Here is a 24142-nt window from a genome sequence, read left to right as displayed (position 1 = left end):
GTGGTAAACAGAGAGTAGATGTTTGCTTAAAGGTCTATATTCGTGTGTTAAAGAGTAGACCCCCCGCCTTCTCATTAACAAACTTGTATTTAACGATGGCATTAGGCTCAGCGGTGGTGCAGAAGGCTTTAGCTAATTAGCTTTAATGGGCTAGAGCGCAGAATACACGTTTATCGTCAGTTAGTTAGCGTGCTTTACAGGTAAATATATCTGGTAGCTTCATTAAAACTTGTCTGAAGGCGGTAATGATAATTTGGGATTATTACATCTAAAATGATAAATAAATCATTCTAGCGTTAAAACGATGGAGACAGGATACAAATTCAATGCAAACTGCTCAAATTAATTCTCACTTGCCACAGGTAATTGCGATGTTAAATGAAATGCTCTCGCAATGACATAGAGGCCCGGTTTCTCCACTTTAAAGAAGAAATTGATAGCAAGGTAAATGAGATGATCTAGTTCTGGTACAGGTAAATCTCAAATAGTCAAGTCTAGCCAACGAGAAAACACACATCTTCTAATGATGCGCGTATTTGTAGGCGAAGTGATATTTAAGCATCAATAAAAACATGAAAATAAAATAAAAGAGGAAAAAATAAAGATGAATGTTTTATAAATATATTGCATGAAAGGAACAGATGTAAGTACTGGTAGCTTTGACAAGCGAGTTTTGTGATTTATTAGGCACAATGACCTCCGCTATCCATTTGTCTTAACTTCATCGCTCAACCTGAATCAAAGAAAGTAGAAAGATGGATAGCCCGTGAACTGCCCCTTCATAAAACACGAGCCATCCATTGTAGGTAGAAATAGTAGTAAAGTCGGCTTATATAGTCATTGACTGTCGACGGTTTGGTTTGAAAAATTACCGTAAGGAGTGCTCAGTCTTTTTGATACTTTTGATACTTGGTTTAATATGCTTAGGCTAAATAAATCAGCTTTTGGTTAATATTTCTTCACGCCGTCCATTTAAATCAAATTGAAAGGAGCTAAGCTACAGTTTTATTAGGTTTTTTTTACAGTTTTTAAATATCACTCAATATATTGTTTAATTTTGTTAACTACCATTGCCTTTTGAAATTTATGCTAATTGCATCGAATACATTAACCTGTGTACATTAAATTATCTGAATGTATTTTATTTATGAAATCTAATTAAATAAAGACTATGAAACTTCATAAATTCGAATCTGGTAAAATTACGATGAACATTAAAAAGTGTAGTACATATATAAACAGACCGGTTTTCCATCTTATACCTGTGTTTATTTATATCAAAGTTAATTAACATTTTTCAGTGATTAGTAAACATTTGTATTGCAGTAACCACACTAGATATTTACGATATTAACAGGTGTGCGGATGCATACAGGTATGATATAATTAAGTACTCACATTAAATCGGTCTCATCAGTTTTTCCCCTCTGTGATATTTAGTTAAACAAAACTTAACGACTATTTTGTTCGCAGTAGTTGTGACAACCAAAATGTAAATGAAGGTAGAAAGATAATTGTCTGGACTATTTAATTGAAAACATCTCCCTTTACCTCCCCTGGGAGTTCTACGTGTGAGAACGAGCGACCCCTTATCTAATGATCGGAATGCCAAATAGGGACAAGTGTAGGGGTGGTCATGTCGCAGGAAAACATCAAATGATGCGGAGGCTGCCTCGTTATCGGTCTATTCCAAATCTTTAAGATAAACTTAAGTTAATTAATCAGAATGAGATACAACGTTACAAGTAATCTTCGCAGGGAGAAAATTAATATGGAGAGAGCCGCAATTTTAAATGATCCCCCGAGATGTATAAACGAGACAGTTCTGGACCTGCCTAAGCCACCTCATGTGGCGGAATACACTAGTGTCGCTCGCCTTTAATTCCGAGTTCCTACCAAGTTGTCATCAATTCTATAATAAAGTAATCAAGTCTAAAACTATCTTCTGTCGATGGTTTTATGATATAACAAAAGCATATGTAAGGATGAGTTAATGACTGTTTTGTATGCTTTCTCTCACCCCGTCAACATATTCAAAGTTGTTGGCATTTGAGTTGACTCGGCTTATAATTGAAGGCTGCCTAACGGCGGAGGCCTACAGACACAGCAGTATAAATCGGATTACTGCTATGATTTTTGTTGGTTAAAACCACGCAGATATTATGTTTACAACCTGATAAGGTTATATATAATGAGATGAGCCGGGAGGAGTAGGAGGCGGAGGAATGCAAAGGTAGCTGTTACAGCAAACAACTCCAAGTCTTGCTTATTTGTTGGTTAGGAGCGCGTGTCCATCCGAAATTTGACAGAGTGAGAAGCCCTGCAGGCCTGCTGTCTACAGATTCCGTGTTTCAGGGGGACATGGCACCTCACTTGTAGATGGAGTGGAGCACGGACATATGTCGGAGTCTCCTAGCCATACGCTAGCTTCAGCCTTCCTCAAAGACGGACTATCGCTTGATCTTTAATTCTGATACTCGAGAGTGCATCCCTAATGATGGAGAAGACACCGGACACTGATAGCGTAACATCCGCACGGCCGCTACAACGCTGATTCGTCACGGCCGGCGTACAGAATATGAATATTCTTAATTCTGGCCACACCAAATCCCAACCTGCCCTAATAGTCCAGCATTTGATTGTTCTAGCGTCTTTGATATAGAGCTATTTTGTAACGGGTTTTAACGTGATGTTGACATAGCCCAACCATAACTGCTCACATCCATACCTATATATACACTGTAATTTCTTACACACTGAGAGAAAAATACATATAACGGATACCGAAATTGAAGTAGAACCGAACAGTAAAGATCGAGTTTGGATGACAACTGAGATTGGAGCTTCAGCATAAAAAACTATTAGCAGTGCTGACATTGGATCGACCGAGCCCCGGTGTCTGTGTTGGTGACGCAGGGGAGTAATATCAGAGGAAATTTAAAACAAGATCTATATTTCATTTGATTTTTCATTCCTGTTTGTATTATGATACACCAGTGAGGGAGCAAAGCTATGGACATGCTTTACTTTGGCGACACAGTGCCATATGCTTACCCACCATCCTACAAACAAGGATCCTATTGCGATTTTAACAGTGCGTGTGCCTATCAAAATGTGACCAATTCCGGAGCCTGCAGGTTTAGCTCTGTACCTCCGTCTTACGGACCCTACTCCCTCCCACCCGGCGGGTGTAACGGATTTTTTAGCAGAAAACCTACGCGTATTAAAGGTAAACGAGGTTTTTGTATTTCCTAAACTGAAATTATTGCATGCACTTTTTGCATTTTATAACGGCATGTTTTGTATTTAAAGTATTTGCATAACGAAAATTATTTCTAAAAAAAATAATAAAAAAAATACAAATTGTTTCAGGTTTTTCAATATTTAAGGATATTAGATATTTTTATATTTATTTAATGATAACAATACTAGCAGTAAAATTGAGTGGCCACTATTCAATATTTAATTAATTACCTCTAAAATCCCACACCGATATCGCATTGTGTTGGACTGCTCGGGTGTATACAAGCATGAAAACTTTTACGAAGCGAAGTTAAAATTGACATATAAAAACAGTGGCTGTTCCGTCTACGTGTGGCATGAAAACATCGATTCAGAGATATAAAAACGAAAAAAAAATCATTCCACGAATGTCTGAGAAAGCCATCAGTAGACTGACGTACAGGGGATGTGGGAAATAGATGAGGCATGTGCTATATACCCTAACAGCCGATACCCACCCTCGTAAATCGTGTCTTAATTTGTCCACGTGCATTGATTGATGCGCGACGCGAAGATAAGAAACCTTTTTTTTCAAAATATTTCAAATGAAAACTTTTTATTTATTTCAATCTACTTAGTATGTTAAGAAACATTAATCTTAAAATCTAAAACGAAAAAACATATCAATGTAATTGATAGCATTTTAACATTGACAGTCTCAATAACGTTAGTTTACAAAACACTCACTTGTTTTCGACCATTGTATTACTTCACAAAAATCAGCATATTATGATAAATGTAAGAAAAATGTGTATAAAAATAAAATGTAAAGACATAGGAAAAGGGCTGTGGTTTGTTTAGGAGAGGTCGCTGATTGATAGCCCAAGTTATTGATCAGTATCTGCCCTAACAGATCTATAGGGGACACGTTTTTGTGTGTTTTGCTTTGAACTGGAGGCAGGCGGAAAAAAAGTTGGCAGTATGAGGTATTATCTTACAAATCAAACCAGTGGGTATGGAAATTGTCGGTTTTTTTTACTCTAAGTTAGTGAAAACATCTGTTTCACTGACATACCAAAACATGACCAACCCAGGACTGTTATAGGCAGGGAAATAAAGGTTATGATCACGTTAGTTTCACATCATTGATCCTCATTCAATATTAGATCTATACTGATTAATATTTAAAGAAACTCCTGTCAGTTTAAATGTTTTCACTAATATAGATATTACCTTAACTATTTTTGTCGTCAACAATGTAATGAAAAATAGCTTTATTCAGTTTCATAACAAGACGAGTTTCCTGTTTCACTTTGCTGGAGAAAGTGAATAAAATTGTTATTGTTTTATTTAGTTTTATAAAAATATGTCAATTATATGTATGTACAATTTAAACCTATTCATATTTTCATATTTTCTTTCCTCAACAATCAAAATAAATAAATTATACTGGGGCACCTTTTTAAGAATTTAATGTAAACCCAAGGTCTGTATTAATTACATGTCATTCCAAAGTATCATTAAATTCTTAAGAAAAATATGAAAGGCTTCCTTTACTTCGAATAAAATAATATTCAACGTTTCAGATATAAAACAAAGTGCAGTATACATTTTGCAAAATATTTATATCGGTTGTAATAATTGTAAATCAAGAAAAATAGAGAAAAATAATAAAAAAAATTTCTGGGCTTCAACCTGTGAAACTGTCACAAAAATGATGAAAAAAAATGCAGACAAAATGCTAGATGACAGTTACTTAATGGGTATTTTTAACATTAAATATTGTAAATAAGGTTGTAAGAAGGATGAAATTCTACGCCTAAATCATAGGTAACATGATACCTATATTATTATGCGTCAACAAAGGCTAGGTGGAACCAAATACACCGCAGCTTTTATTCTTTCATATTTCAAAATATATGCTAATAAATACTACGAATACTCTCTGTAACTCATTTTCTATAATATTTAAACAATAGACCGGTAATATATTATCTCCATTATAATAAAACATTGATAGGTAACAGGTAGCATATATCATATAATTTTATTTGAATTATTAAACAGTTGTAAACAAGTCCCCTGTAGGTAACTACGTATATATATGTATTTTATATTTTCAAAGCAGGACAATATTCCCTAAATTTCGGTTACAAAAATATGTAGGAACAGTTTGTTCCAACCAGATTAAATCTTAATATAAATGTAACGAATTATCATATATTGGCATTCAATAAATTCTGAATGAGACGTACCGTGATATTAATTTGTTTGAATAATTAAATCCTTGCTTTTGATAATTATATCTGAGTGATTTATATTGATAGAAGTATGCTAACCATACGTTAATGTCTGTGTTTTGTTGTTTTGTTGTAAACAACATGCTTATTACTATGTTTTTAAACCTATGTAGGCTTAGTCATAATTATCAATTCATAATGTGCCATAGCTTTGATTTAATTAAGGTAATAAATAAGACCAGTGATGATCAGTATGTCACACGAATTTGATAAGAATATGACAGGTATTATATGATGGTTTAAATCACGAACAAACCATTCAATAATCTACAGTTCATATAAAAATTCTGTTGTGATTAAAGCACGTGTGTAATAAATAAGAAATTTCCCAGTTAACACAAATATAGAAAAATGACGAAAAAAATATGCTTGTATTAATGTTTTACATCATTTATTTTTACCTGCGGCCGTAGTGTTAAAATCATCTACCATGGAGATAGTCATTTCCTAATTTGTAAATGTATTGAAAATTATTATTCAGCAAATTTCATAAACCCAATAACACCTTACACAGCCGATATTCAACCACTTAAATACGGGTATTTTAATGTGTTGATATATACATTTATATATATACAACTTGTTATGTCGTAATGTTGTATCATTCATACGAATATTTTGCATATTTCGTGACCTTTGTTCGGCTGTGACCTTCAGTTTATCATATCCACCCGTGTATGTAAATGTATCCCATCAGCAATGTTTACGGTGTGTCACAATGTTCTAGCTAACGCTATGTTAAAATGTGCTATTTTCCTCTAAATTATTTTTGAGATATATTTGACAATTTTTCTTTTAGTATTTGGGAGGGGGGATAAGGATAACATTTGCAATTAATAATAAAATTATTCCGAGATACCCTGTGACAGAAAATAATAGGATGGATATTGTTAAATTTATTAGAGGAAAAATGTTTGTGATATAAACCGTACAATTTCGTTGTAATTCTTGAAAATATTTTTGGTTTATTTGATATTTTTATTTTTTGTTTGCATAGTTGGAATATGTATAAGACTAAATACACAGAAAGTTACACGTATTCTGTTTCATGACTTTAGTGGATATGAAAGCATAACACCTGTTATAATTGAAAATATTTTTAAATTGAAATTTTGTATAATAATGCAGACCGACTGAATTCAATTCTATCAGCGATGTTTTGATTGACATGTGTGTATATCTATACATGTTATCATATTTCCTATGTGGGTGTTCGGTGACAACTCCACATTGTGTCATAATATAACTACAACTGGGTATAGCCAGAACAAAGAAGGAGTTGTATTTTATTGGAAAGCAAACTAACACAACATCCAAAAGTGGCAGAAATTGGCTAGAATTACGGAATGGAGAATTGCTCGGGTTTAACAAAGGATTGGACTTCCGGCAGGGATGTCGTTCTATCGAGGCAACTTTCCTCTGCTGTCAAGTAAATGGCTGGATGTCGTGAGGAGGCACATTTTAACACAAAACCATGTTAGAATTTCTACTTAAAGAGATAACGCCCTTCACAATAACATGTATCGGACCTGATTGACCAACCTAGGTGTACCCTGTGTCCGTCTCATAACCGCCCCAGGAGGTCTCCTCTCATAATGAAGCTTTATGCTAAAGATGCTTTATTTTATTTCATTCTATTTCATTTTTCCCAAGCGATTTTATCTTGACTGACTTGATAGTATTAATTTTGTTTAATTCGGTTACGCGGTAATTCAGATAAGCTATTGAATATTTTTGTAAATCAATTCTATATAATGAATATTTTTCTATTTATTTATTTTTATATGGCACATTATTATTTGATTAATTTTATATTGTTCAGTCGTCCAATTTCTTTTCCAATAGAACAATTAATTAGACAATTAATGTGACAATAAAAATCCCAGTACATTTTATTTTGGATTTTGTTTCCAATACCAGTAATGATTATTTGAGAATTTTTGTAAAGAAAAAGAAAGCAGTTGTCAGACTTAGGATGGCGTACCTTAATCCGCCTTATGTATTTTTTATAAGTGACATATTTTTAAAATGCTATTTCTAATTCTGCTTTCCTTAAATTGTTGTTTAGTAATTAGTAAACTGAAGATAATTGCAATATCTAATACATTTTATATATAATGTAACGAAAAACACGTGTACGAGTTCCATACGACTCTTGACGAACACGAGTCGGTGCTCGTGCTGGGAGAGAATCGCGTGAGGCAATTGTTTTGCGTGCCGCGTGGTTTTGTTAAGAAGCGCCAATACCCAATTGTATGGTGCTTGACAACTCAATAAAGGATTAATCAGGCGAAATAGCCAGAAATCTCCAGGACCAGAATGAAGACTGTCAAGTCGTGAGGCAACCGAACAGATTAACGGCAATACTGATAGGGGATATCGCAAGCAAATAACACTAAAACAATCAAAACCGCCTTCATCACAATCAGGTCTAAATGCATTAGATAATTTACTGGATATATTCTCCTTAGAAATGTATATATATACGGAAACATCAGATTTCTACTATGATGTATATATTTGCAGGTCAAATTATTGATGTTTATTTCCTTAAATTACATTACGGGTTATTTTGTTAGTATATTACTCGTTCCCTGTCTATATTTATCAGTATCATGCTAAATTTTACTTGTTACAAATGATTTCACACAGCTCTATTGCCCCGGCTGGCCATACCACAACAATATGAAAATTTAAACACTTTCGTTGGCAAGAAGTAGTGTTAACATGACACTAGTGATTATTATCGTGTATTATAACTATGCTGCGAGCGCTGGGATGGCGGCTCATTAAACAATCACTACTAATTGGACAAACGGTCGTACGGACTGACACGAGACAGTGGCCGATTCAGTCAACTATACAGGCAAAACAGTACCGACCACCAATGTATCAATCGGTAGTTTAATACCTGGTCACTAGCCTAGTACTTCAGAAGAAGTTTTTTAGTTGTTGATCTATCCAGTAATAAAATGTGGTCAATCTTCTAACGGAATGTCGACCCCAGTGTTTACAAAAAATATGGAAAGATGGAATATACAGCACACGCACCAGTGGTGTTAGTGGGGAGCTAACACAGGCCACTGATTGCTCATCACCTCGCTAGATTGACAGCACGAGACACTTGGCGACATGTCACGTGGTTTACTTATATGGTTAATTGGGCAGGTACTCAGGTGGGCAGGACTATATCGCTCGGTAGGCGTGTCCAACTTTGATCGATCATCCGTATGAAATACTATCTTTGATGCATTGCTTATGATGCTTGAATTATGTTGTTAGCTAGCACTGACCTGTAATATTTATGATGTATACATCTTGATACATAAACGCGGCTTGTCTGCTTTCAAATTTAAAACTAAATGTCGAAAAGGCATCAATTTAGTTAATACAGTTGCAGTTGAGAGATTTCGAAGAGAAGTGACGGAAGTAAGACGGCACATTGAGGGGCAGAGTTCGTTTTAATCTAGTAAACAACGACATACCCTGTAGTCACCATATACCGGAACAATATAACAGTGGAATCGGAGTCGGTGATCCCTCCTCATCCGGAACACTACATTCCACTGATTACCTAAAGAGGTGTCCAGACATGGATTTGTCAACAGCTTATCGATATCATAATCCTAATTTGAATATGGTGGATTTTTATCATTCCTGTAAAAGTAAGTCAGTGTTGTGTACACGTGGATCTCGTTGTGTTGTTATTTACACCTGGTAATTGAGCGTTCAGGTATTGCAGTCGTGAAATTTGAATATTCAAACCATGGTCCAAAATGATAAATCGATGATTAATTCGTATTCATGTTTTATTTCGAGAAATTAAGTGCAGCTTAATTTACCGACCGCTGCCAGTTTAGGTATTATATTTAGATGTTACTGTATATTGTACCGTACTCTGGATCCTTCACCCGTGAAGCAGACCTCACGGAAATGAGTATGTGTATCCACTTATTAACGGATCGGGTTGCTGGCTCCATTTCGTGCCCATTGCAACCATAATTTCAACGGACTAACGCGCACCAAATTAACGTGATAACAAACTGCCCTGGACTATGACGTTAATAGGAAAAGGGTGACAACCAGTGCCGACTGTCAAGGTAGTTAGTAGTACCCGACTGGAACCATTTCTGAACATCTTACATCACGCCATCCGATCACTGTTGGACCCATGGATCGGATCAGAGCACAGGAAAACCTTAGTTGTTCATTTATTGTCCCATTGTGAAAATCTATTACAACTGCCACAACACGGCCTACACGCCTCACCAACAAACTTTGTATATATCTATCAATCTAAATCCCGCAAACAGTGTTTAACTCTAGTCTGTACTAGTGTTGTATGGTTCTGATAGGTTCATCATCATACTACTAATTTACAAGGACTATCTGTCGTTTGTGGTAAGTGTTGTTATTTAGTAATGTCTCATTACCATTAGTCAAAGGAGTATTTATTAGAAAGTGTATTTCTGTATTTCATGTCTTTCCTTTACACTACTTTTCAAGTTTCACACTATATGCTGATTCTGAAAGTCCAAATTTCGGACAACAGCAGATATTTTTTCTGAACTTTGTACTTTTTTTTCTTTCCTCCCATTATTGGTCAGTTTTTTTACCTGTGTCCAGCCCATTAATAAGTGTCTTTGTCCTCTCCAGTGGACAGGTTTTTGATCACGTGTATATTTATTTGTCATATACATCATATGGCAACCACGCTATCAGCCTTACACATTGAATTTTTCGATTTGATGGTGTTACCTGTCGTAAAGTGCAGGTATGGGCCAGGTAAACCGATGATGTGCTCTTTCTTGTTGCTCTCATCCGAGTTGATGGAGACCACTCTGTTAGTGTCACTCGTATAGATCAAGGCTACTTTCTCTTTGTACACAATTGATGAATATCTCGCCCAAAGCGCGGACATCAATTTTCTCACCTGCTGTCGGGAAAAATATCCACCATAGCTTATCAAGGATCTTATAGAAATCTTAACTTTAAGTTTGTTTTTAGTGATCACCAAAAGGAACCTGCTGCGGTATTGTGGTTTTATGAAGAGCATCTTTGATTGGTACGGGGCTGTCTCACGGCCCAATCCTATCATATAAAACTCGTACCACGAGGCTGATACAGTGGCCTTTTACTAGTCACTAGCCCTATTTTGATATTAAGTGCAAAACAACACATATAATATTCAGGGCAGTTTATACGATCAATTACCTAATGTGGCTAATTTTGAGAGATCGGAGTTATTAGGGAAATATATAAGTTGGACGAAAACTTTGAACTTGCAGCAAAAGGAAGCAACAAGCAAAAATACTGCAATTTGAATAGATGGTAATGCCGCAAAATTGGTCCAATTTGCCTCAGCGTTCTTTTGACTAACAAGTGGGGGCATTCGTTTCGTACTGTAATGTCGGCGTATTAGACATTATCTCTTCTTGAAACTAAATTCTGTGCATGTTTCAGCAACTTTGACATTTGGGGCGTTAAATTGCCGAGAGTCGTAGAAATGACACGTTACATACCGCCAAAATAGATTGACTGGAACAGGCGAACAAGACGAATAATGGAAGGACGAAAATGGACATTTGAACATATTCTCTGATTAATTAACTCAACGGAGATTTAACGTGGAAAATCACCAGACGAAATATTTAGCACTGAAAAATATTTCTGTCGGAAATTAATGAAATCGTATGATAATACTCATACTTAAAATATTGTGATCGACGAAAATTCCTTAATGAAGGATTAAAGTGACCGAAGTCTCCACTGACGAAGACAATACCTTAAATCATTGAAAAAACTCGTGGGATCTTTGAATGGTGTACTGAATGAAGCTATATTGTTTGGAGTCTCGTCATTTAGAGGTGGGCCCGATTGGAGGTATGCACTGCCTATTGTTACTGTGTGTATGAATACAAAGCCTTGTGAACCCACTCTTGTCAAATGAACCTATAGCTTGTTGCGTGGACCGGGACTTGTACACAATACCGCGCTCTATCGGGGTACATGGCCTCCTCTCTCGGTAGTATCCCATAACACCAGGGGAGCCTCTCATACTCGTCAGTATTTGGTTAACTATCCAACCATGCAAAACACGTGGGGATCTTACGCACCACACTCTCTAGCCTACCAACTGCCTCCTCGTTCATACGACGTATTTGCAGGTAAAACAAAACCTATTTTAGGGGAAAATGTTTGAAGAAAAAAAAAGAAACTATATTTTAAAAAATTGTCAAAAATATTGCCGATAGTATTTTTATTAAATACATCTATGTTCTAGTCTATATTCTATATTCGTCATGATTTTATTACATATTTCAGGCCTGCTAATTTAATTATTATTTATCCATAATATCATTCATAATAAGGTCATCTAAATTTCTATATCGTAAAATAATTTATGAATTAATTATTATAATAGAACTGGAATTCCTGTTGAAATTATACAAACATAATTTTGATTCAGTTGAAGTTGCAGTATATTTATAGAACCGATATCATATTTCAATCATTTTCATTCAAAAATTTCGATGTAATAAATAAATGTTTTCTTTTTCTCTATGAAAATTTTTAAAATAATATTCACGTTAAAATTTTGTCATTTTGTTTGTATTGTAATTTGAATGAAATCATATTTATTTAAATCAAGCAAAATTATTTTGCTAAAAAACATATAATTTTATGAAGAGGATATAATATAATCCAGCAAAACATTTAAGCTATATTCATGAAACAATTTAATTAATATAGAAATTATGTTAAAAATTTGATTTTGTTGTCAGTCATTGCTTGAAAAACAAAATTGATGACTATGTATGGAGATGATGAACAAAAATTAATTTGATGATATAATGTTGATGATGAGTGATATTAATTATATATGTTTATGTTGTGTGGTTGTGATGTGTGTACGGCTGGGGCCTCCCGTTCACAATATATATCCATGTCGTATGTGTATATATAGGGCACTACCTGATCGCCTCCCATTGACCTTCTACTGGACAAAGTCCGACATCATATGAAAATGATAAAACTATAGCTTTTGAAAATTTACATTTATCAAAACACAGTACTTCTAGCTATACAAATGCCACAAATTAACTACATATTAATCTTCGTATATATAAACGCACTTTTAATCTTTACACCTTTTGCACATGGCATAAAACATTGTACTTTGTAAAAGTGTAAGGAACTCAGGGTTATACAATTCTGAACTTTCGCTTTATAAAAAAATAACCAGGTTGCCATATTATTTTTTATTTGTGGTAAATGAGTCAACCTAACTACTGTTAAAGACGCACCTTTATAATCGGTGTACTTGTAGCTCTTTACCCGTGTAAATAGTTCTATTATTTTAGTTCCACTGTTTCCGGCGGAAACACCATTTAAACATAAATCAGACATATATTTATTAACTACTATATATATAATATATTTATTGTACTCGCTTATATATTTTTATCAAAAGAAGAAACGCTTCCTATTGACTTTGCATATTATCTTTGATTCCTTTTATTTATTGACAAATATAATTCTACTATGGAGTATTATTTTTATTCAAGTTTAATTTATTAAGATAAATGCATTTTCTCCTTGTATCTAGTTTATTTATTCATATATATTTTTACTTGATATTTTCAGTATTTTCTTTAAATCTTTGAATTATTGTTTTCTTTTTATACTACAATGTAATCATACCCGCATAATATTCTAATTAATATTGGCTTTATTTTTTCAATACGCAATTGTTGACGGACAATACTTATATATTATAATAACTAATTTATTTTATATTTATAAATGAAAAATGAATTATTATAAAAACACCAAAGGCAAAAAATAAAATTATTGTGGTTTATTTTTTGCTATAGTTATATTTCAAAATAAACTATCTCCCTTTTTTGATAAACAAATATTTAAAACACTTTTCAATTAATTCCAACGCTTAAAATAAAAACTAAATTATACACAAAATAGAGTAAATAAACCTTTCAATTTTCATATAATTTTGGAAGCGTTTGTCCATTTTCAGGTCATGGTGGGGTTAATCAGTTAGGAGGTGTATTTGTGAACGGGAGACCGCTGCCAGATGTGGTGCGACAGAGAATTGTGGAACTGGCCCACCAAGGAGTTCGGCCCTGCGACATCTCCCGCCAGCTCAGAGTATCCCACGGATGTGTCAGTAAAATTCTTGGGAGGTAAGATATTTTCTTTCCATTTAAACTTCTTTTATTTCTCTGCCAACAACTGCAGACCAGTTCGCATGTCCAAGCTTTATTAATCATTATCGGTTAGACAGCATTTCTTAAATGAAACGATTGGAAATAAAACGAGCCATTTGCTGGTTTTTAGATAACCATCAGCGGGTTAGTATGTTTTGCTTCCAACCATAGAACTGGCTCTTTCATCTTTGATTCCGATGTGAGCGTTTGGAGGCTTTTATGTGTATGGTCCTATGAGACAATCCAAGGTACCTATATATCACTGGTTACCAGGCCAATAGCCAGATCAACCTGCCCGGCCGATATTAAACCGAGATGACACGAAATGACACGTTGGCTGCTGCCATTTGGTCTTGAATTTTATATGTAGGGACGTTGATGTAGCCAAAGGTCATTACTGATAACAACCAATGTATTGATGAAGTTGAGGTTAATCTTGTGTTTAATGTACAGGCCACATTTAGAATTTAATTCCAGTACAACTGAGAGCGACACTGTGACTATACTGTATGACAAGTCTCCTAAGACTATCTATGGTGATATTGATACATCAATTTACATGACATCGCTGCAAGTTTATTAAATGCAACAATTTGTTATTGATAAATGTCAGCAAATCATCCAATTTTATATTTACCTTTAATGCTCTGGTAATGGAAACACTAAATAAATTTTCTGGAGAGAATGTATGAATTTACAGGAATTCCCATGCTATCAAATTTCTGTTTGTTTTGAAATGCTAAATTAATAAAGCTACTCAATGAGTTAATTCAGTTAATCCAATTCGGCGTATATTCTGGATGTAAATTGTTTTATCCTGACAAATAGTTAGGCCCATTCTGTGATATTAGAAGTACCTAATAAGTACGAATCTTTTCAAGGAATAATCATCAGTGGTTAACATAGAATGATTCAAGCGTATTATCTCTCTAAACATCTATCTGATTTATCATTCAGCGTATATATAAATTACAAAACGAATAGCATGTGTTATAATTCTGACTTAGGGGTATTGGTTTGAACTTAAGACACACATACATTACTAAAGTAGATATTATATCAATAATAGGAATTGATATTAATTTTAAATAACCATGACCCCCGATCCAAGAAGTCGCGTATAAAGCTTAAGTTACAGAAATGTTATTTACAAAACGTTTACATTTTTGTTTCATTGTTCAGTCAAATAGAACTGTCTTTGTTTGGTCTCTATAAATATTCCATTGAGTATAACTTATATCACTTTATCTGACAAACTATTTTATGTGTTTTTAAACGTCTCTTGTTTCATGAAATACGGATTAGCTGGTACGGGCATTGGTTTATCTTGTAAGTTTGTACCCAGAGTTGGTAAAGATAAAACGGGTAGTATAAATACAAACCTGAGAGCTGGGATGCTTTACGAGCACCCATGATCAATTAGGCATACACAAGAACAATTATAAGAGGCATGTAGAATACGGACAGTATGGCACGCAACAATTATGACCAGTGCATTGGGTACTGATCTGACCAGATGAACGCGGGAGGGGTCAATCGGGTGGGCTTGTTATGGATAAGGATAAGGGGCTGTATTGTCCCTTCGTGGCCAGGGACAAACCACACCGCTTTGTAGGGCAAGCGATGTATCTACATCCACACACGGTAATTACATGGGTTAACCGACCACAGGCCAAGCTCGGGTTACCTTAGGGTTCCGTTCATACAGGGTCCCTAGTATTGCTGTGTCTTTCTGGTGATCAAATTAGTACGGTAGATATATATAGGAAATTTAGCCCGAACAAGGCAGAAAAAGGCCATGCTTTGATAGCCAATGATGGGGAACGAACTTGCTTCCTTAAGTCCAGTGCTTGTCTAATTAGGCACAAGAATACCAACACAACTCCATGTCCAAATCCATTTCTCAGTAGTAGGAATATGTCAGAGTGAGATTGTCACTGTCGAATATAACATCATCTTCATCGGCCTTAGCATATCAGCAGCCATGATGTCGTGCAGGTAATTCATAAAGGCAAATTATACTTACTAAGGGTTTCTAGACAATTTGTATTTGAGGTTTATTTCAACTGCAATTTCAGTATTAGTTTATTTTGTATTATAAAGTTATGTCTGCATGCTCACGAGCACACTTTAAAGCATTGTTGTTGATGAAGAATAATTATTATGTGGTATTACTAATATCTTATATATGATAAGCCAGGTCATCTCTTATTACTCCTCCATTTTCTGTCAGGATATGTTATAGAAATACACCTTTAGTGTATACAGCTTATGACATCACCTATAGATATGTCTCAATAAGAATGTGACACACGGTAACTTTAAATCCAATACTCTTGGCCAATATGCGTTGACTTAATTATAGTTTATCTTGGGCAGCTATTAAAAAGCCTTCAATGTTTAGTTTACATGATTGAAATTTTCATGTAGAACGTATTCGTCATTGCTATTTATGTATTTCTCAAAGGACAAGATATGTATCTTTCAACGCAAAATTTGTATCACTCTTTGACTAGATGATTTTTAAAGGACAAAATATGTATCTTTCAACGCAAAATTTGTATCACTCTTTGACTAGATGATTTTTGAGCCTGCAAATTTCGTAATTGTGTAAATAATCATTCATTACATAAAGATTATTTTAAAATTTGTTTAGCATAATTGGTGTTAAAAGAAGATATATTTGTTCATAATACATTATAGAATTCCACTTTTACGTGTTGCTCACATGGATTCAGGAAATGGGTAGATTAATAACTTTGTAGTTTTAGTAGTGTATGCCAGCACTACATGACATTGTGCCGTCTTCGTATTTACGATGGTTAATATAGATATCTGCTCTAAAATAATAATGTTATCAGAATGATTATGTACATGCCCTGTTTCTCCGGGTTTAGTACATATGACAGCAACTAATGCAACCATGTGTTGCAGATATAAAGAATGAAAACAATTTATGTGAAAACTATTCCAGCCTCAGTTCCGTATGCATAAGTGATCGGAGAAGTATCTCAATGCCGTGACAGCTTGTCCTCACATTCATCACACACAACCAATTACGATGATAGAAACAGATGTAGTCAATACAGCAGACATGACACCCAAATTCTCTGTGATAAGCTATTTTTATAGGCTAAAATGCCCTTGTTGTTTAATTTTATTTTAGAATTCCTTCAGTTCTTTTTTTATCTGGAAGTCAAAGTGTATCGATATGAATTAGTGTTAGGCTAATTACTTGATGTTTTATTTAAGATGAAAACATAAAATATCAAGTTGGATTTTTCACAGCTGTGCACCCTGCTTATCAGCTTTTCATAGAGATGTTTCCTATAGTTGTCAAATAGCTTGATGGGTTTGATAAAGGGGCGACTTGTCTGTGAATCCTGATAACCCGAACTGGTGTTTTCCATAAGAAACAACATGTTGATGTGGTATTTCTTTTGAATTAAACTTTGAAAGCAATAATTCGGTATGTTCGTAAAAATGGATTATGGTTTAACTAATTCTGAGATATTATCAAGTGTTAAACATGTTAATGTATATGATATTAATGGCAGGTCATGATACATTAGGTTTTATATCATATATAATGTATCCAATTACGTGGCTTTGTGTAACAATAATATCTACACCACATCGTCAGTGAAGCCGTCTACCCAAACATTACAACGTAAAATACTGCACTGAAGTGTAACACAAATGCAGCCACTGAATCCAAACAAAATTAATGAACATATCATATAATATGCCTCAGGTTAGATAAAAACAACACGGAAGAATTGCTTTCCATAGACTACTATTATGTTGTGGTATTTCTTTTTTTATAAATAAACTGATGAATGTCCTTTGAAAATAAAATCAACACATTTTTAAAACGGCCAATATAACAAGTAAATAAAAGAACCTAGATCTTACAATTTTTTAATTTATTAAATTATTATTATTATAATAATTTTTGACATGGGATGATAGCTCTTTTTCGATTCAGTGTTTTTATATACATTTATACTACAGTACTTTGCTTTTGTTACATTTTTGCTATTTATATACCTGGTTAACCATTAATGCTTTCATTTTATTCTGTTGTTATATTGTGTTGTTGTCTATTTCAAGGTATTACGAGACGGGTTCAATTAAACCCGGGGTGATTGGAGGTTCTAAACCCAAGGTAGCTACACCCAAAGTTGTCGACGCCATTACGCGGTACAAACATGAAAATCCTACGATGTTTGCCTGGGAGATTAGAGACAGACTGTTGGCCGAACAGGTGTGCACGTCCGAAAATGTGCCTAGTGTCAGCTCCATCAACAGGTCAGTGGTTCTCACTTCAAACCATTACTGTAAACCTATATATCATGGTGTACCAAATATTTCAGCAGCTTAGAAAATATATATATACCATATTTATAAAAAAATAATGCAGGTCATCATTTATGTTGTGAGCTGTGAATCGTGTGAATAGTGTAATCATTTTTTTTAATATACGCCAAGCTGAATTTGTTATTAAAATATATACGTTTGCAGAACCTTATAATTACAGGCATAATTTAGAATTTAGATACGATACAGTTTATCTGTTGAACTTAGTCCTAATGAAAAACAACGAAAATGACGTGGTGACTGGGCAAGATTTATTAATGAAATTGCAACAGTAGTAAATATACCTTAAAATGCTTTAGTAAAACTCTTCTTCACAGGGAATATATTTTGAAGAGTTCCTACTTGTTACAAAATAATTATGCCCAACCTTTTTCTCTTTGTCGAATTATTTTATCAACGTATACCTCCAATATATGGAAACACCGATGCTTTATCTGAAACTGCCATTTATGGTTATGGTCCAATACCACGGGTAGGGCGCCGACTTAAAGGACATGTACAGATATGCACCTCTTAAAAATCAATTGCATTATATCTAAGCCCGGTAAAAAGGATATGAAGGTCTAATTATCTAATTGCTTAACTTGCACCTATTAAACGACTGGATGGGCACATCTAAAACTGCATTATAATGCTTTACTCATAACCCACTTTCATCCCAGTAGATTTACAGGTCCCTTTGGTCTCTTTGTATTGGAAGGAAATATTAAGCATTATGGTTATTAAGACTATTTAAGAAACGTGATATACGGCTGCTGTAATCTGTCAACGTAAATATAGTGTATTCATCACCAGCAAATATAACAACAACTCATGCTGCCTAGGTGTCTCTTCCAAACTTCTAAATGCACCCTTTCCTTTGTATATTATCGTTTGACATTCTTATAATATCAGTTTTATACCTCACGACGAAAAATATCACCCATCATAATTATCAAATTATAACTAATTTAAAAACGATCAAACCATAAAAATACATAAGAGGAAACAAAACTTAGAAAGGTAAAGGATGTTTTGTAGAATACCTGTGTTTTTAACAAAGTGAATTATATACCTTGTCAGGTGCTCCCATCTCTACAGCAAGCCTCCGGTTATATCAAATGTACATATTTTAGATCAATTAGAAATTTTATTAGGATTTCTAAGCCAGTCTTTCCAGTCAATTCCTTATATATAAAACCTTTATTAGTTGTTAAAATCTAATACTGCCCATGGCTAAATTGTTAGCTGTAAGGTGTTTAAAACGAAATAAAATTATCCGACGGTAAGCTACAAAACGCTAATTTCTGTACAGAAGTTATAGCCATAAGTTACGAGATAGAGAAATTTCTCTCTGATCTCGTTTTTCAAATTTTCTGTTTCAATCGAGCATGAAGTCGATGTACGTTCTGCACTCGCCGTACTTGTGTTCCTGTGGCTGGAGTCTGATCGTGCTCTTTGAAATGTTTGCCCTACGTCTGTTTCACAGTATCAATATTTATAAAACATACACCGTTGTTACATCACATTGCTCGCGTTGACCCTAGCTCTAGAACGAGAAAGCAGACACAAGTAAACACCCTGCTATGACAAGGCAAATTCAAAACCTCCAACACAGCATCTTATCCTCAAGACAAATAGAAAAACGTCCGTTAACTTCTGTTATGGAAACGTAAGGTAATTGGGTAACAACAATCAGCAAAAACAAACAAATCGATCAAGATATGTTTCAAAGTAGCAACATTTCTTTTATTATGGAATTATTATCCTACTCATGTTAAGAGACAGGGGTAGTTTAGGAGTAAGCGGTTTAAGGAAAATATTTGCTGTTTTGCATACATTGTCTTAAAATATTTTGAGCGTCTGTTATATGCAACTGCCCTCCCCATTTCTTTAATTCATTCACAAGAAAAAACATCTATACACTTTTAAAACAATTATAGCTCCATACAATGAAATAAAAACAAATCAGTGTGTGTCCATTTTACACATCATGAATCGAGTCATTTCTTAGAAAGAAAAAAACTGTCATTATTTCATCAATTAATTTTCGACTTGTATAACAACAAGGGATATAATCGATATTTAATATCAGGAATAACCCATTATTGCAAACTTGTCCCGGCTTTCTCGACAGGTTTTGTCCTTCTATTAGAAATCCCTTACACGTAGTTATAAACAAATTAGTAAGTTTTCTGCATGAGTCGCTCACTATGAAGGTTGATGCCCAAGCAAATGGCAGAGGGATGGGACTTCATAAAGGTTTATTCGAGCGTATTCATATTCGGCAATTTTATTTTTATTGACACTGAGGAACGATGACCCTCGCAGCTGCTAGTTGTTGTAGGCATTGCTCAGTACCATTAAAGGATGGGGATGGACTTCTAATGGCCCACACCATCATGGTCCTAATTAAAAGGCAACTGCTGTTAAATATTACCAGAATTACAAGAGATGTTACACTGGGGTTATGGCGACAACACGATATGCTTAAAATAATCTTTTTAATCTATTGTGTATTGTGTACTTCTGACCAAATTCATCATTTAAGACCTTGATCCTTTTCAAAATTTCAAGTGGGATGTTTTTCAGGAGTGGTAATACATTACAAATCAAGGCAAGGATAGCATGTATCTTTCATTAATCATTAAAACTTTGGGATATAGGCAATGCGAAATGACTCGAACAGAACAGAATAAAAATAATGGTCGATTGGTCCACGTGTACCCTGTATAAACTAGCAAAGGGCTGATCGAGGTTTATAGAAACACAAAAAACACTTGAATATTGGAAACGCTAGCTACGATTGGCTGCTATTGTTGTGTAAAAACGTTTGCATTTGTCATCGTATATATATTTATGAGAGGAAATTTGTTTTATCTATCACGTGCTTTTTAAACATTTATAAGATACCATCAAAATTAATATTTCATTAAATAATGTGGTGGGTTTTACACGATACATACAAGTACATTTTCTTTAGTAAATTATGTATAGTTTGTTAAAATGCCTTTTAATATTGATGCTCTACAAAGTAAATTATATCTAAATTTAGCTGTAAAATGACTGAATAAAAAAGTAATATTACTAAAAGGTTAAAAAATACTACTTAGATTATTATCAATATTCTATAAAGATTTGGTATTTATTTGTTAAGGAAAAACACACATTTTTGTTTTATGCCTATATCTTTTACATATTTGTGGGATTGAAATTATCGACGTTTAAAACAATGTTTCAATATGATAAAGTACATTTTTTATTAATGATATAAATGAAGACTGGCTTATCCATAGATTGTTGTCGTGTTCCTACTTACATTATTGAGATGGCGTGTATATTTATGAAAGATAATCATTATAATGACAATATGGTTACGTAAGTAAAGTTATTGCTGAATATTAATACTTCAACATAAAGTTACGGCTAAGATAATGCTAACAACTACATGGACATGGTGGCATATGCTGACGTGCGTCAAATCAGCCTACTGAGCCATTGTACGCAATTCACCACAGATGGTAGACTCCATCGGGAAGTTTGTCGTGATTCCGCTGAATCTTTCTGGAAAATGACATAATTGCTCGAAAATTTGAAACTGTTTTGAGGATGGTTGCGTGTTCAATCACCATTATAAGGAAGCGATTTGGGCCGTGTTAGTTTATGTTTAGCATTGAATTTTATGAGGAATCATCGGGTACGTTGGGGATAGCAGACGCAGGGTATGTGTTTATTTCTGAAGGGGACACTCGGTACAGTTGGCAGTTAGCTCCTGATGATGTGAATCCAAGTGACGGGTATCGAATGTCAGGAACGACGAAACACTAGCAAAATAAATTTTACAGTCGAATTCTTGCTCCTTTTTTTCTACTACTGCCGGGCTATACAATACTAGTGTCCCGTGTCCTCTCGGGTTAGTGAGGAATTACGTGCTCACTGAGTCCTCACAGAGTGCCGTGTATAGGTCGTTTCGGTACAGACCACCAATAATAGACCTCAATTACCCACCACAAACCAAGAGCCGAGTGCTGCAGTTAAACTTTAAACCGAACGTGCATAGAGTACCACTCGGAGACCGTAAAATACGTCACCCTTACCCTTTCATTCAGAAAAGTAAAATCAAAAGGTTGAGCACACCATATTTAACGGAACACGACCAACAACTATGGTGTCTGTTGTTCGCCATCTTACCACTTATACTTTCCTTAATATTAACACGTCGCGAGCTTTCCCGAATGTGTTTGCACTGAAATGTTCTAGAAAAAACGTCAAATGACTTTAAATGTGACGATATACCAGAACTTATATCCACTCACTAATTATGCCTCATATAAATCGGCAACCACCAGGAATGGACAATGTAACAAACATATGCTACATCATATTAAAACCACCATAGAATCTGAAGACCTACTGTGACCGGGCTTACTTTCTTGGCACGTTTAGTCCTAATGACCATGTTTTGTGTTTTAAAAACCATGATACTACTTGATTTACAATGAGTAAAGAACTATATTCAAAAATTCAAGATGTAATAAGACAAGGAGAAATCATCAACCAAATTTAGTTGAGAGCTTGATGGTCATGGGAGCAGTGTAAAAAATATTTGGGAAGGCAATCTATTTATGTATTGTCTTCATAGGTACACAAACAGAAGTATTGAGAGTTTTGTCCATGGGAGTGGTGTAGGGATTTGTATAGGATGAGAGGGGAACGGGCGAGGTTTTCCTCTACGTTTCGTGTCCAAGAGTCGTCAGTGTCACTAAGAGAAACGTCAAACTTGTGTTCAGGTGTCCCATCACATACACGACCCCTTCACCGGGATTCTTACACGAGAATCGACTTTAGTTTCTCATACCGCAAATCACACACACAAAAGAAACAGAGATGTTTGTCTGGTAGAAACTCCGTGAGATAACAAAAGCCAAGGGTGACGGATACATGCAATACCCGGCCACTCAGATAAGAGCATTGACTATGTGGTAAACGATTCCGGATCCCGTACTTATCTCCAGATGACAAAAGAACACAAAAACAATGTGAGAATGGTCTTGTTGTACTTCATTGCTCCTTCGACGACTGAAAATGTTTGTATAGTCTAGGAACAAAATAGGTTAAAGGTCCTACCAAAATAGAATGACAAGCAATTTACTTTATAAAAATAGCAAATCACAAAGTCTTTGAATAACTTAATTCGTCTCAAAAATATATACAATTTGTCTTGTATTTTTTGAGTTTTAAATGATCTTGGTTGCGTAAGCATAATTCAATATGAAATAAAACGTGATTTATCAACGGATTTTGATTAGCAATTCATATTCGAAAAGATGAGACAGTCATTGTTTTTTAAGTATAAATGCATACTGATCCATTAGATGGGTGTTACGTAAACAACCGAGTCTTGTGTGTAGTTGTAAATCATCTCATTAAGAACATTCCTGGCGTAGAATACTTGTGGGGAGTCTTGAGAAAGCCAGCATGACCTCTTCGGTACGATAGACCACAGGCGTTAGATGTGTAAAGGCAGGGCAATTGGCGCTAGGTAATTTACCGAAACTAGCTACCAGTTTGCAATGATACATGTCAATTCGGAAAAACGAAAACGTAAACTGATAGAGTTTTCAAAGATGTCCTGCTGACAATGCCGATGTGCTCTTGTTTACGGTTTGAGAAATGCATGGTTGTGCCTCATTTTGATCCGAGGAAGTTCTGATGATGTATGAGTTTCACAGATTCTGTCTCGCCTTTCTGTCATTACCGTCATCAGACACTCGTGCCTATCTGAAACATACACAAATAGGACAATTCTTATGATAATATCGCGTCGCAAAATAGCATACGCTTCTTGATAAATGTATAAGATTTGACAAGACATTTTGTTTTCATAACCTACTTACACCTACAAACAAAGTGTATTTTGGAAAATCTAAAATCTATAAGGATTGAAACTGAGATATGTTCACTTTCTGATAATGTAAGCAAAATGAGATAGTTATTTTAGTAAATTTATTTTACCATTGGTTGCTCTCTTTT

At 34.6% G+C, this 24142-nt stretch overlaps 1 protein-coding gene across 8 annotated transcripts in view; it reads left to right on the top strand.

Annotated features, from left to right (window-relative positions):
• Window positions 1–24142, top strand: part of LOC138323307 (paired box protein Pax-5-like) — a 69495-nt gene that overhangs the window by 29254 nt on the left and 16099 nt on the right. For 6 of the 8 annotated variants that reach the window (XM_069267825.1, XM_069267824.1, XM_069267823.1 and 3 more), the window contains 2 exons: window positions 13561–13726; window positions 17864–18061. In XM_069267825.1, the coding sequence (XP_069123926.1) occupies window positions 13561–13726; window positions 17864–18061 (364 nt within the window). Of the gene's footprint in view, window positions 1–8809; window positions 9188–9401; window positions 11690–13560; window positions 13727–17863; window positions 18062–24142 lie in introns of those variants that run through there. The other 2 variants (XM_069267821.1, XM_069267820.1) reach the window with 2 other exon arrangements.

The sequence above is a fragment of the Argopecten irradians genome, chromosome 5, assembly GCF_041381155.1.
Source record: "Argopecten irradians isolate NY chromosome 5, Ai_NY, whole genome shotgun sequence".
In the NCBI taxonomy this organism is placed as follows: domain Eukaryota; kingdom Metazoa; phylum Mollusca; class Bivalvia; order Pectinida; family Pectinidae; genus Argopecten; species Argopecten irradians.
This window is presented reverse-complemented; position numbering and strand designations above follow the sequence as displayed.